This window comes from Pholcus phalangioides, unplaced genomic scaffold (genome assembly GCF_987345545.1).
Source record: "Pholcus phalangioides strain wild (caught in Gottingen) unplaced genomic scaffold, Ppha-v1.0 ptg000039l_1, whole genome shotgun sequence".
Lineage (NCBI taxonomy): Eukaryota > Metazoa > Arthropoda > Arachnida > Araneae > Pholcidae > Pholcus > Pholcus phalangioides.
In genome coordinates this window covers 5,310,698-5,323,884 of record NW_028301625.1, presented here as the reverse complement: position 1 = coordinate 5,323,884, position 13,187 = coordinate 5,310,698, and the positions used below count along the sequence as shown (strand labels likewise).

General features: G+C 35.0%; 1 protein-coding gene across 2 annotated transcripts in view; it reads right to left on the bottom strand.

The window, feature by feature from the left end:
• Positions 1-12,447, bottom strand: part of LOC149065484 (protein CDV3 homolog) — a 63,436-nt gene extending 50,989 nt beyond the window's left edge. The window contains exons 1-2 of one of the 2 annotated variants that reach the window (XM_089253970.1): positions 12,084-12,419; positions 10,102-10,128 (exon numbers count right to left, since the gene is read on the bottom strand). In XM_089253970.1, the coding sequence (XP_089110096.1) occupies positions 10,102-10,128; positions 12,084-12,287 (231 nt within the window). In that variant the 5' untranslated portion in view covers positions 12,288-12,419. Of the gene's footprint in view, positions 1-10,101; positions 10,129-12,083 lie in introns of both variants that reach the window. The other variant, XM_089253971.1, reaches the window with a different exon arrangement.
• Positions 12,448-13,187: the final 740 nt, after the last annotated feature.

Below are 13,187 nucleotides of genomic sequence, written 5' to 3'. Positions count from 1 at the left end.
CTGGGTGCTCATACCCATTCCATAAAGTACCCTGGGCATCTGACACCACTGCAAATGTCAATCGATTTTTGATTTTTTTTTTTCAACTCTATAGTAACACCTCTCAAGTAAAAAGAATGAAATCAGACTTTTAATTAGCCCATTGTATGTAACTTCATGTACTTGACACTCGAAATTAAAATTACAATATCAATTACATTTAAAAATTTAACTGCATATAAAAGTTTAATTATAATTGAAAATTCGGTTATAAAAATTCAAAATGTTAAATAATTGATTTTTGCTGTGATAAAATTTCAATATCATGTGGAAAAATTTCGGTTTGTATGATATTCCCCAAATTACAGTGAGCCTATCTTTAACGGTCAATTTCTATCTGCCCCATGGGCTCGAGAGTCACCAACATTCACCATTACAGTATCTCCATAAGAACCTGAAATATTTAATTAATTAATTATTCAATTTAATTAATATTTAATTTTCACCGTATAAGCCGCACTTCCCGCTTTTGTTGGGATTTATATTTCTCATAGCGAAGGGAGTTGGGCGCAAATCAAGGGTAGAAATGTACAGTGCTTATGACTGACGATTCGATCAAGTTTTCATAATGCCCACAGGATGAGCACCGACAAAGGCAATGCAATCACCAATAAGAAAGATGACTATGGGTCAGTTGCATAGATACAATATAACCATTAATCTTTTGTTTATAATCAGTCGCATATCTTTGGCTGGCTTGTTTAAATATTTTCACATAGTTTTCATTAGCGTCTAAGCTTTTGGTACAAGGTTGGTGTGCTCGATCTACAGATATTATGACCAAAATTAAGTAATTGGTGATCAAGAACATGAATTAGAAAGGAAGAAGGAAGGCAAGGTTTGAATAGCCCACAGGTGGGAAAACTATAAATCCGCATCTGATTATAGCCTACATTTATTAGGATAATCAACGATTAGTAAAAATTTCTTCTTACAATACAAGTGAATTAACATTAACAGACAATGTAAGATTATACTCAGAGGTATATTTCCTAGGTGGGGAGGGGGTATGTGGGCTTTATCCCAAGATGGGACAAGTTCAAGTAAAAGGGCGTGACCAAAATTAAGTAATTGGTGATCAAGAACATGAATTAGAAAGGAAGAAGGAAGGCAAGGTTTGAATAGCCCACAGGTGGGAAAACTATAAATCCGCATCTGATTATAGCCTACATTTATTAGGATAATTTTAATTTTAAAAACAATTCGTATCGTACATATAAACACTCCACAATATCTAAACCTTTATTTTCAGTGCTTTGAGTATCATTTTATTTAAACACTTATATAACGTGAATATCGCAGTAAAAACCCGATGATTTATAGAATAATACGTGATGGTATTTTGAACTACCATAATTTTTTTCTTTTTTTTTAAAGATACGTAGAAGATTTCAATTTATTGCAGGTTCTTATGGAGATACTGTAATGGGGCAGATAGAAATTTACCGTTAAAGATAGGCTCACTGTAATTTGGGGATTATCATACAAACCAAAATTTTTTCACATGATATTGAAATTTTATCACAGCAAAAATCAATTATTTAACATTTCAAATTTTTATAACCAAATTTTCAAATATAATTAAACTTTTATATGCAGTTAAATTTTTAAATGTAATTGATATTGTAATTTTAATTTCGATGACCTTTCTGCATTGACAAAAATTAATTCTTTTCAGTTAACTGCGTGTACACTTTTATTCATGTTTTTATTTCACGTGTAAGACAAAAACCTACATACAAGCTCGCGTGGAACATGTACAGTGAAGAATCGACAGTTCGACGAATTCATTCTGCGTTGTAATGTATAAATTGACGTCACGACGAATTGACACGGCCGCAAACTTGTACAGCTACGAATTTGTACCGCGACGAATTGGAGCTGCGACAAATTTGTACCACGACGAATTGACACTGCGACAAATTCGTATTGCGACGAATTGACACTGCAACAAATTTGTACCGCGGCAGATTGCCACTGCGATGAATTTGTACAGCGACAAATTGACCGGCTATGCATTTCTGCCCTTTGGAATTAGTGGGGTCATGTAGCATAGTGGATTGAAGCTTTAAGGGACCATTGTGAGTTGACATCCACTTTGAAAAAGTTTTGTTACAGCAAGCAGAAGACCAAATATGTCAAACAGGGTGGAGAAAAAATAGAAAACACAATGCATATAACAAACTTTAAGAACGATTAGTGTGTTTAAAAAGGCAGTTTGATGGGAGCATAGTACAGCAGAACCTCCCATAACAGATACTTCCAGTTAACACACTTTTTTAATTATGTCAACAGACTTCATTTTATTTCACTACCAATTAACAAAAAATCTGTGAGCGAGCAAAATTGTCTGTCCCAAGTGTTACCGTTATTGACAGATTCCATTGTGAGTTGACATCCACTTTGGAAAAAGTATTGTTACAGCAAGCAGAAAACCAAATATGCATTCAGCAACAAATACAACAGGCAACTTGCCTAACAAGAATGGGGAAAAAATAGAAAAAACAATGCCTCTAACAAATTTTAAGAAAGATATGCGTGTTTGTAAAGGTAGTTTGGTGAGAACATAGTACAGCAGAACCGGGTTTAAGCTAGATAAAAAGTTCCTTTAGCAAAAAAGCAAAAATAGGACCAAAAGCTATAGCAAAATGCTATAGTGCTAATGATTTATTGTTGGATATCTTCTCGTTTCATACCTCCTGTAAGCATTTTAACAAAAGTGGCTACTACTTCTTTTGCCTTCTAAGATTTTCTTTTGAATTTTGAGAAAAATACGATTAGCTTAAACCCTGCAGCAGAACCTCCCATAACAGATACTTCCATTCATAGGCAGAGATTGGGGGGGGGGCACCCCCATATCTCCGCCCATGCTTCCAGTTAACACACTTTTATAATTACATCAACAAGTTTCATTTCACTACCCCTGCTTTAATAGGAAAGACGACTCAGTTAGCAAAATTTTCTGTTCTAAGTGTTACCGTTATCGACATATTCCACTGTAAATAATTTTTGTCACTATAATCAAGAAGTCTGCTGATAGAACCGATAGCTTGAAAAAAGATGCAATACAACACATATTTTTACCTAGTCAAGGGCTGCATAAAACCCCCCCACGTGGCCAAATTGTTGGCTACTCCTGGTGTATCCAGACAGTTGCATTGACAGTTAATGCTCTACACACTATTGTTGGACATGGTTGGAGTAGTAAATCATTTTTTCCACTGAAATAAATGCTATATTAAGGGCCTCAAAACATTACCAGGGATTTATGGGTGGGGGTAGTTATTTTATAAAAACACAAGGGAAAAAAAGACATTCAAGTGTTTTTTAAGATGAGAGTTGAAATATTCTTGGAATTTTGTGAAAATCAAAGGAAAAAAAAAAGTTGAAAATCTGTCAAATGCAATGAAAAGCTACATGTATATGTTTATCATAAAGGTCACATGGACCAAGGTTTGAAAATCCGTCACTTAATAGTAATTAGTTTTTCAATGAAATATTAAATTACCTGCTCATTTGCTGCTGGTGTGTACTTGGAAGTACTAAAAGAAGATATGAATGTTTGCTCTCTGGATTCCTTTTTAACATTCTTCTACGCAGGGCCAGATTAAGACGCTTCTGGGCTCTAAACACTTAATTTTGGTGCCCCCCCCTTTTCATGGCATTTGCAATTCAGAGATTTTTTTTACGTTTAAAAGGCTAATAATTTTTACTTTCAGGCTTTTTTCACATTTAGCTTTCTTATTTTTTGGCAAGAATTGACAATATTGCCAATTCTCTCCAGGGTGACCATATGTGCCATATGTCCCATCTGTCTATTCTTGAATCTATCATTTGGAAAAATAAAAGCATAAGAAACGTTAAACTAAATTTTATACTTCAGAAGTAGGCAGAATATGATGTGAATACTTCTAAGCACACATTTCATTTGTTTAAAGGTTCTCTCCCCTCCTTCCGCTTTTTCTAGTTTTGCACAGTCTTTGATGATACCTTCAAAATCTTGCTATGCAATACATCTGCTTTTACTTTTAGTAGAGATGAAGCATCAAGCCTTTCTATTGTACTGTAATTTTATTTTTATTTTTTCAATGACTAACATAATTCTGGCTTCAAAATAAGTTACATTTCTGTAACTTTTTCATTAAAATTTTGCTTGATTCAATATATTTCTTAATTAAGAATTCTAAATTTTATATCATATCTGTTAAAATTGAGCAAGCCAAAAACACCATTGAAATGCAAATTAGGGTTATTATCCCTATTTTTGAATTTGCCAAAATGTACATTTTGGAATTTTTCCATTCATATTTTCCAAAAAGACAAACGTTAGATTTCTTTTACCTTTTGTTCTAGTCTTTTAAAAACATTTGAAGATATTTTCTCCCATTGACTGCTTTTTATAATTTTCCAAACCGGCTTGAGGAGGAATCGCTCAACTTCAGCACGGCCAAAATATTATTCACAAGTACTGTACCTTAGTTTTGGTTAACCACCATCATCGGGTATCTTTTCTTTCCGATATATTTTCTGAGTTTGTTTGCCATCTAGATCTGGCAGCATTTTTGCTTCTACGCCGAGTCAAACTACACGGTTGATCCACTTATGATCCATATACGAGTATACCCACACAAAAGATCTGCATGGTTTACGTTCATGCATTTATTCTGTATAACTTTGGTCTACACGATACCTGTGACTACCTGGCCATGCCTCAGGGAAGTGCTGAGAGGACCCCTAACAATTATATCTGGTTACAGTTCTCGAGAGCAAGAATGCAAATTGGAAGCTAGGTATTTTTAGCTAGAGGAAGGGGGGGCACAGAAAAATCACTTTGCCCGAAGCCTCATCGAAAGCATACATAGGCCATGATCAGGGCCGTCTTAAGAGTATCATGGGCCCCCGGACCAATTGATTTTTCTGAGGCCCTACCAAACAAATTCTCGAACATTTCAACCAGATCTCGTTTTTGTGAGGCCCCTCTTCGCTTGAAGTGCCCGGGTGGACCCATGCCTTAAGACGGCACTGGCCATGGTTGAGACCTTTCGAGGGACACAAGGAATCTTTCTAGAGAAATTTTGAGGTAGTACTTAATTTTCAAAAGCAGTATTTTAAATTAACAGATATTGATTTTTGGTAACATATAAAAGCATTTTCTTTCGATATTTTAATTCTTTGAACAAAAATATTTAATTTCTTCATCATCCTGTGAAGGGTACAGGGCCCCTACTTGCGAAAGCCTTTGGAGCTTATGATACTGTTAAGAAAGCTCTGGTCTTACTATATGGAAATTTTGTGACATCTCTTTCCAAAAACTCATTAATGTGTGTGTGACCTCTAATTTGCAATATTATTAGTTTCCCCAGATTTGAGATTTCAATATTGTTGCTGTAGAAATAAGATATATGTGCATCTCATCTTGCATCAAAGAGAAATTTCAAGATGCTTTCATTTACAATATGATCTTTGAGGATTTTCTACCCAATGGTCGATACTGTGAGAAAAAAAAAATTGTACATTAATTTAAAAAGTATAATTTGATTACTTTTTGTGGTGCCCCATTTCTCCTGATGCCCTAAGCACGTGCATATTTTGCTGAATGGTTAATCTGGCCCTGCTTCTACGAGGTTTAGCTCTTCCTTAGAGACAAAGGGAAAAAAAGAAAGTAGAAATGTGTTTTTTGAATCAAAGAGGCAATAAGGCCATATTTTGAGTTCGTAGGAAGCTCTCACTGGCCAATTGGTGTACACAAATACTACTACTACTAAACCACACATGCACTGTTGTGAACCTAACATGAAGTTTGTTTCTGTGCAATGCTTGATACGTATAATGCTGACATCTAGCATCAATTTTTCTAACAATGAGTGAAATGTAATAATTGAATAATTGTATTGTTGCTCTGTGGCAAGACTTTTTAAAAACCGGGAGATTGGCTCACATTCACACCTCAAAGTTGGGAATCACAAAAAAAGCCACTTCAGTTGACCACCAATGTGGCGATGGTGGTGGGGGGTTCGTCACCAATTCTGTAAAACAGTGTCAAAGTGTGCATTGCAGCTCCTAGGTGCTTTGCCAACCTTTATGTTGGGTGTCGCTGCCAGAGCTATATGGTAAGAACTGATATTTCATCAACTTTCTTCTCTGATATTGTGCTTGCCACACTGGCTCAGTGGTCACGAAAGTGCTGTGTGTGACGTCTCACAGCCTTCCCACTTTTTTCTCATAAATGACATCGGCTTGCAAAATGTACTGTATTGAAGAGGACGATTTTAAATTTTAGTTGTTCATTTTTTTACTGTTTTAAGCGAGTGATTTCTTGTTCATGGTGTTGTTCTAGTGTCACTGGTATGCACGGGTGGCATTTTTATAATTTTTTTTGTGATTCTTGTGTAAATCAGTGATAAACAAATACGAGATCGCGTGAGATTGGAACATGTAAGAACAATTCTCAGAAGACAAGGAAACTTTGGATTAAATTCATTTATCATACTTTTCCTAAAGACCCAGAGATTTGCAATATATGGATGTCTAAATGTAAAGAGGTTTGGTCAAGTAAACTGTAAGTGCACTTATAGTTGCAACAGTCATTTTCAGGGGCGTCGGAAATGTTTCGAAACTGGGTGCTCGTCTTTAGTTTTATATCAGACATTTTAATTTCTGAATCAGTTCTGGGGGTGCTCAGATCCATGCCACAAATTACCGTGGGTGCTTGAGCACCCACAGCTCCAACGGCACTGATAATTTTCAACCTATCGATTATAAAGATGATCTGGAGAACAATCCTCTAGGTTTACCTTAAAAAAAGTTTGAAGGATTGAAAGGGTAATTGAAATTATGTGTCTCGAATTGACTTTCAATCAACCCAATAAAAGTTGACGTATATAATTCAACTGAAATGGATCCAAGAAAAATATTCTTAATGAAAGTAATCTCATAAGCAAATGCAAAACTTTTTATTTTAAATGACTAAATGAAGCAAGTCAATAAATAAAAAGAAACTAATGAAAATAATTGAAAAGATAATTTTGGAAAGAATTCAGTGAAATGAGCAGTAAAGCAATTTTGCCAGGGTTAGCACTGCTGATTGCCTTATTGTCAAACTGTGACAAAATATTCCATTTGGCGAATAAATAAAAGATCGAATTCGCCAAATCGCGTGAGTGTCCATTCAGCCTCTTGATATTGGAATCTTTCATTTGATGAATGTCCAACATAGGTGGAGATAGACTAAGTGTGGGGCATGATGATGTCACTTCATATATGTGCATATACACTGGGTTAATCAGATCAGCCTTTGACTCTAGAGGGGAGGGCATTGCCCCCCCTTTTTCCATGCATCTCCCACGATGTGCAAAAATCCAGAAGTGAAATTTCTGTTAGCCAATCGTGAACAATGCAAAAGTTTTTTGATCAGCCAAAAAAAATAAAAATTTCGACAGAATTTGATAAAAGTGTTGAAGGAATAAAATTTTTATCAAACATATTTATGCTCTTGATCAATCTGACCCAAATTTAACAATTTTATCGATTTAATAAAACTGCCAGTTCTTCAGATTCATTAAATCAATGTTCAACTATATGTCAATAATGCCATGTTACATATCTATAATGAAATGAAATATTATGAGATTTATGAACATTGTATATACATGTCCATCTCAATCAATTCTATATTTCTTTGCCATTTATTTTAGAAGATGGAACTGAATCTGAAGGTGTTATGGATATCACAAATGCTGTAGTAGCTCATCTATTTACAATTGTGTGAACATAGTTGACATTATGAAAGAGACAAAAATGAAAATGTATTAACCCCAAAGCAGAATGTGCCAAAATCTGCGACGCACGTCACAGAACAATTAGCGCTACTGCAAAACACTTTGGAAGAATTCTAAGAAAAAGTTCAAAAAAGCACTATTACATATATGGGGATTTTTACCGCAGAACATTTCCAGTCAGCTGAAGGCTCGTCGCAGAATAGTGCTAAACATTCTGCTTTGAGGTGTATTACATAAGATGTAGTGCCCAAAGGACGAATTGTTGTACATTAAAAAAGTGAGTCGATTTATGTAATCAAGTCTTTTAGGCCGGTATTTGACTATGAAAGTTCTTCCATAAAACCTGAAAAATTCAACTAATAATCTTATCGGTTGCATTTGCTCGGATGTGACCAATAAGCATATTGGTTGCCTTTTCAGGTTTTATCAAACAGGTTTTGCAAAACTTTTATAGTGTAATCCCGGCCTAAAACTGAAAAATAGAACACTTTTGACATACATGAATGTGTTTGAGAGGATCAAGTGCTACAGTTCACATTATCATAAGCAAAATTTATCTCATGATGAATAACATTATCACAGTACTGCGACGTCATCATCAATGGAATATAGAAAAAAGGGCCGGCTAAGCCAAGCAGAATCAAGTAGATCTATTGTATCTTACAGGATCAAAAAAATATATATTTGAAGACAAAATCTGTGTGTATTTTGTCAAATAGTTGTTGATATTTTGTGTAAGCTCTGATGAAATAGGAAGAAATTTTTGGACATTAAGTCATTCCAAAAGCAAGGATGTTGAAGCAAGATTGGCTTTCCTGAATAAAGAACAAGATGTTAAAAAAAATCATAGAAATTGCCTTTGTGAAGAAACAAGAAATCTTGATGCCTTTCATAGGGTGACACTTGACCCAAAATGGGAAGTTACAGTTCAAAAGGCCATGTGACTTGGAATTTGCAAACATCATAAACAGAATCTTAACACCATGTGACAGTAGTGTGCATCCTCACATGAATATGAGAATCATACAAAAGAAAGTATAAATCACTTCTAGATAAAGGAAGTTTCAAGAGAACTGTAAAAGCACAAAATGACTTATAAAAATTTCATTCTTTTACTTGGATTATTTCATGTTGAATTCCTTCAGCTGTTGTCATGTCACATTTCCCTCGCTGCATCCTCTTAAGATTAATATTCCTGCAAAATTTGTTACTCCGTAGCCGAAGAGCAAACTTCTGCAGGTTTGGGCCTACGTTTCCACAAATTTCAAGGAGGGAATACTTTTCAGCATAATTTCCTTAATGTGTGACTTAAAATTGGTTTCGTGATCAAAGGATGCCCTTAATCTAGTAGAAGTGATTTATACATTTCTTGTATAACGTTCATATTTACGTGAGGATGCATGTAACTGTCACACTGTGATAAGATTTGCTTCACGACATAGGCGGAGATAGACTTGGAATTCTAGGGGGGGGGGGAACACGATGACGTCTATACATATATACATATATACAGTCGGATAAGCCGACTCCACCTTTGATGCTGAGGGGCAATGTTCCCCACGTCCCTCGTATCGCCCATGCTTTATGATGTTTAAAAATTAAAATCACAAACAGGTATGTCCTTTTGAACTGGTAAATCCAGTTGTAGGTTAAGTATTATCCCATCAATAACATCGTTTCTTGGCGAAGACAATTTCTATGATATTTCATATTGCGAGCCAAGGCATCTTGATCTTCATTCAAGAAAGTTAATCTTGCTTTAATATCCTTGCTTTTGGAAGATCAAAAATTGTTTTTCTTATTTAATCAGAGCTTACACAAAATGTTTGATCATACACACTTGTTTGACAAGATACACACAGATTGTCATCAAATAGCTTGTAAGATGCTACAGAGCTACTTGATTCTGCGTAGCTTAGCTGACTCCGTTTTCTATATTCTGTTAAAAGATTTTGCCGTTGCAGTACTGTAATACTGTTACTCACAACGAGACAAATTTTGCTCATGGCAATGTCAACTTTAACACTTACTATGGTAGAAAGTGAGAATCATCTCAGGAAAGTAATGTTTTGCGTCCATGTTTCTCTTTGTTTCATTTTTCAGAATGCAACTTAGTTACATGAAGAGACTCACTTGTAACACAAAAATTCATCCTTTGGACATTACATCACACATAATACATACTTTTTCTTTTTTGTCTTTCATAATAATGTCTCAAACTATGTTCACATAATTTTAAATAGATGAGCCATCAGAATATTTGCAATATCTATAATATCTTTACATTCAGTTTCATCAACAGTTCCACCTTCTGAAACAAATGGAAAAGAAATATAGAATTAATAATAGACATCTAATATATAGGCCTATACAATGTGTGTTCTCATAAATCTCATATTTAATTTCATTAGATATAACATGGTGTTATTGACATATTTAAAATTACACAGAAAATGATATTTATGAGTTAAATGAAGGTTTCTGACATCATTGCTCTTTGAAAATAATAGCAGGGGCCTGTCCAGACTTTTCTGTAGGACCCTCTCTCTGTGAAAATTTGTTATTTTTGTAAAAAGGGTAATTAATTTTGTGAAAAATAAGTTATTTCGTGAAAATTAAATAATTGAGTTAATTTATCACAAAAGAAATGAAATTCCAAATTTAAGTTTGCATTTTCTTTGTGAAAGGTCTGGAAAACAAACCCAAATTTTGGCTGGACAGACCTTCGAATATGTATGAACTAAAAGCATATTGTATTCATCATTTGCTTCAAAAATGCTTTAATTTCATACTGCATGCTTATGCATAACAACGTCTTTGAAATAATCACCTTGTTGCGTTACTATGCGAGTTTAATGTAACTATGTGAGTGACATAAATTTGACAAGTAGAAATGACATTTGTGATTTACTTCACCCATACTAATTGAAAAACCAAACTTGGCAAACTTTCTAAAGTAAGGCTGTAACCAGGTTTACAATACACGTATTCCTACTTCGCAAGTTACATTCTTACTGAAATACTGATAACCCAAACATCAGTATTTCAGTTTGAATTGACTGTCTACTTCAATGTAGAATGCCATGTCAAAATTTGGAGATGAATGCTTTTCTGTTTTTGGCACAAATAATAGTGTTCGGGTGTGTGGGACTACCTTGAAATTTCAAGGGGACCCATTGCAAGTTGATATCCACTTTGAAAAAAGTATTGTTACAGCAAGCAGAAAACCAAATATGCATTCAGCAACAAATACAACAGGCAACTTGCCTAACAAGAATGGAGAAAAAATAGAAAAAACAATGCCTCTAACAAATTTTAAGAAAGATATGCGTGTTTGTAAAGGTAGTTTGGTGAGAACATAGTACAGCAGAACCGGGTTTAAGCTAGATAAAAAGTTCCTTTAGCATTAGCAAAAAAGCAAAAATAAGGGGAAAAGCTTTAGCAAAATGCTATAGTGCTAATGATTTATTGTTGGATATCTTCTCGTTTCATACCTCCTGTAAGCATTTTAACAAAAGTGGCTACTACTTCTTTTGCCTTCTAAGATTTTCTTTTGAATTTTGAGAAAAATACGATTGTAGCTTAAACCCTGCAGCAGAACCTCCCATAACAGATACTTCCATTCATAGGCAGAGATGGTGGGGGGGGGGGGCACCCCCATATCTCCGCCCATGCTTCCAGTTAACACACTTTTATAATTACATCAACAAGTTTCATTTCACTACCCCTGCTTTAATAGAAAAGACGACTCAGTTAGCAAAATTTTCTGTTCCAAGTGTTACCGTTATCGACATATTCCACTGTAAATAATCTTTGTCACTATAATCAAGAAGTCTGCTGATAGAACATAGAAAAAAGATGCAATCCAACACACATTTTTACCTAGTCAAGGGCTGCATAAAACCCCCATATGGCCAAATTGTTGGCTACTCCTGGTTTATCTAGACAGTTCCATTGACAGTTAATGCTCTACACACTATTGTTGGACATGGTTGGAGTAGTAAATCATTTTTTCTGAAGAAAATGCTATTTTAAGGGCCTCAAAACATTACCAGGGATTTATGGGTAGGGGTAGTCATTTTATAAAAAATTCATTTGTTTTTTTAAGATGTTGAGAGTTGATGATGAAAGAGGTGAAAATCTGTGTCAAATACAATGAAAAGCCATATGTATGTTTATCATAAAGGTCACATGGTCCAAGGCTTGAAAATCGGTGTCAATTGATAATAATTGCATCGAAACTTTTAAAACGAAATATTAAAGTACCTGTTCATTCGTTGTTGGTGTACTTGGTGAATTAGAAGAGGATATGGATATTTTCTCTCTGGATTCCTTTTTAACATATTCTTTTTTGCCGCCTTCTTCTAATTTTTTAGCTATAGTATCCGTGGTAGTAAATTTTGACTTTTGCTTATTTTTCTTATTCTTATCTTTCTTGGCAAAAAACTCATCCAAACTAGAATCTGCCATGTTATGTGAAAATATACCGAGCGGGCGCCACGGAAATCACAAGCACAACTTATGCAATGACTATGTGGCCGACGGACAGCGTGCTCTTTTCGACGTTTTCCCGCTTTCGGCTAACACAAGGACCTATTCGCCCACAACAATCTCTTCAAGCTTTTTAATTAGACGAGCGATGTATATCGATAGAAAGAACGATTTTTTTTTTTTTTGCCGCACAGCTCGTGGTACTTTTTCGATTTTACCATGCCGAGTACCACAAAAGATGAAAATAAATTATTGCACATTAACATATCCCCGACTTAAAAATTGTAATTAATCTTGTCAGAACAATGCAAAATTCTTTCCCGTGACAGTTTTCGCTAGTGCAAAAGTGACACCGAATCCTAAAAAACTCTAACAAACTAACACATTAACCTTGTATATTTCTTTTTTCTACCCGTCTTAAAACCCTAGGTTGGTACAAAAGGACGTAAAACAAGTCAAAGTCAAAGTGACACCGATTTCAACTGATATCACTTCTGCATGGCCCCCACAAGGCTGACAGGGCACGGGACAATTCTAATCATTTTTTGGCCTTTTCACGCTATAAATTAACTATAGAAGGGTCCGTGAAAAGTGTGACCAGGGGGCCCGCAAAAGATCCCAGCCCAGGGGCCCTGCTCTAAGGTGTGGGGTCCATGCACTCCTGAGACTGTCATAACATGATCAAGTAGTGTATTTACAGGGGCGGGGGGCTTTGAGGGGGTAGCAAATTTTGGAGTATGCAAAGAGGGGAAGAGAAATTTTTTTTTTTAAACTCACGTTTCGTAAATGTGTGGAAGTGATATGTGCCATTTCTATCGCAAATAATATATAATTAATAAACTATATTGTTTATTTTTATTTGTTTGTATTTTTTACACA